The 1,424-nt window shown below is 49.2% G+C and overlaps 1 protein-coding gene across 1 annotated transcript in view; it reads left to right on the top strand.

The window, feature by feature from the left end:
- LOC119413743 (transcription termination factor 1) overlaps positions 1 to 1,424 on the top strand; it is a 20,206-nt gene that overhangs the window by 8,900 nt on the left and 9,882 nt on the right. The window contains exon 4 of the mRNA XM_037680800.1: positions 537 to 719. Coding sequence (XP_037536728.1) covers positions 537 to 719 — 183 coding nt within the window. The remainder of the gene's footprint in view (positions 1 to 536; positions 720 to 1,424) is intronic.

Raw genomic sequence — 1,424 nt, 5'->3', positions numbered from 1 at the left:
CAGGTACTGGTACTGAATACTTCAGACAGCCAGGTACTGGTACTGAAATACTTCAGACAGCCAGGTACTGGTACTGAAATATTTCAGACAGCCAGGTACTGGTACTGAATACTTCAGACAGCCAGGTACTGGTACTGAATACTTCAGACAGCCAGGTACTCGTACTGAATACTTCAGACAGCCAGGTACTGGTCCTGAAATACTTCAGACAGCCAGGTACTGGTCCTGAAATACTTCAGACAGCCAAGTACTGGTACTGAATACTTCAGACAGCCAGGTACTGGTACTGAATACTTCAGACAGCCAGGTACTGGTCCTGAAATACTTCAGACAGCCAGGTACTGGTCCTGAAATACTTCAGACAGCCAAGTACTGGTCCTGAAATACTTCAGACAGCCAGGTACTGGTACTGAATACTTCAGACAGCCAGGTACTGGTACTGAAACACTTCAGACAGCCAGGTACTGGTCCTGAAATACTTCAGACAGTATTTGGATGGTAACTTCTTGGTGCTCTGCCTCTGGATCCTCCTGCAGGTGTGCGTGTGCGTCGTGGGCGGTTCTCTGTGAAGGAGAATCAACAGCTCGTGACGAACATCTCTGACTTCCTGGCTCTGACGGGCATCAGCTCAGTCGATAAGCTTCTGTATCCTTCAAGGTTCAAGGAGGGGAAGGAGATCAAGAAGCTCAGAGCAAGTCATCACTTCCTGGAAAGCATCGGTACGTGCATGCTGGCGTCGTCATGGTGACGCTAAATGTTTTGAGTCGGTTCGGTTGGGTCAGGGTGAGCTCGTAGTTCTGGTCCTGAAGGTTCACTGAGACCTTTTTTAACATTCCACTTGTTGGGCTGCAGGTCCTAGTTCCTGGTTCCACCTCACAGACAAACCTCACTTTTTCCCCTTCAGTCTGACCCGAGGGGGTCTCAGTGGACCTGAGACCTTCTAACTGAGACCTCCTGAGACCCAGAAGGATCAATGGAGTCCCAGTTTACCTCGACCAGAATTCAGTTTTCAATTCAGTTCAAGTTTATTTCTGTAGCTCCAAGTCCCAACGTGGGTCGTCTCAGGTGTGAACAGGAACACCCGCACACGTTCTAAAAGACGGTCAGTAAAAGTTCAGTGTCTGAGGAAGCAGCAGGTCGTGTTGAACCTTCACGTCATCCCAGCCTCTCATCCTGAGCAAGAACAGAGGAGACAGTGGGAAGAAAACCTCCAGAAGAACCAGGACCAGGACGAGCTTCAACCAGCTGGGTCTGAGAGGACAGGAAGTAGAAACAGACATGACAGGTCCAGGTGTGGTTTCTGTAATCCAGGTGCAGTTTCTGTAGTCCAGGTGTGGTTTCTGTAATCCAGGTGCAGTTTCTGTAGTCCAGGTGTGTTTTCTGTAGTCCAGGTGTGGTTTCTGTAGTCCAGGTGTGGTTTCTGT

Source organism: Nematolebias whitei, chromosome 8, assembly GCF_014905685.2.
Source record: "Nematolebias whitei isolate Nwh7 chromosome 8, NemWhi1, whole genome shotgun sequence".
In the NCBI taxonomy this organism is placed as follows: domain Eukaryota; kingdom Metazoa; phylum Chordata; class Actinopteri; order Cyprinodontiformes; family Rivulidae; genus Nematolebias; species Nematolebias whitei.
Note: the sequence above shows the minus strand (reverse complement) of the source record. Positions and strands in the feature narration are given on the sequence as shown.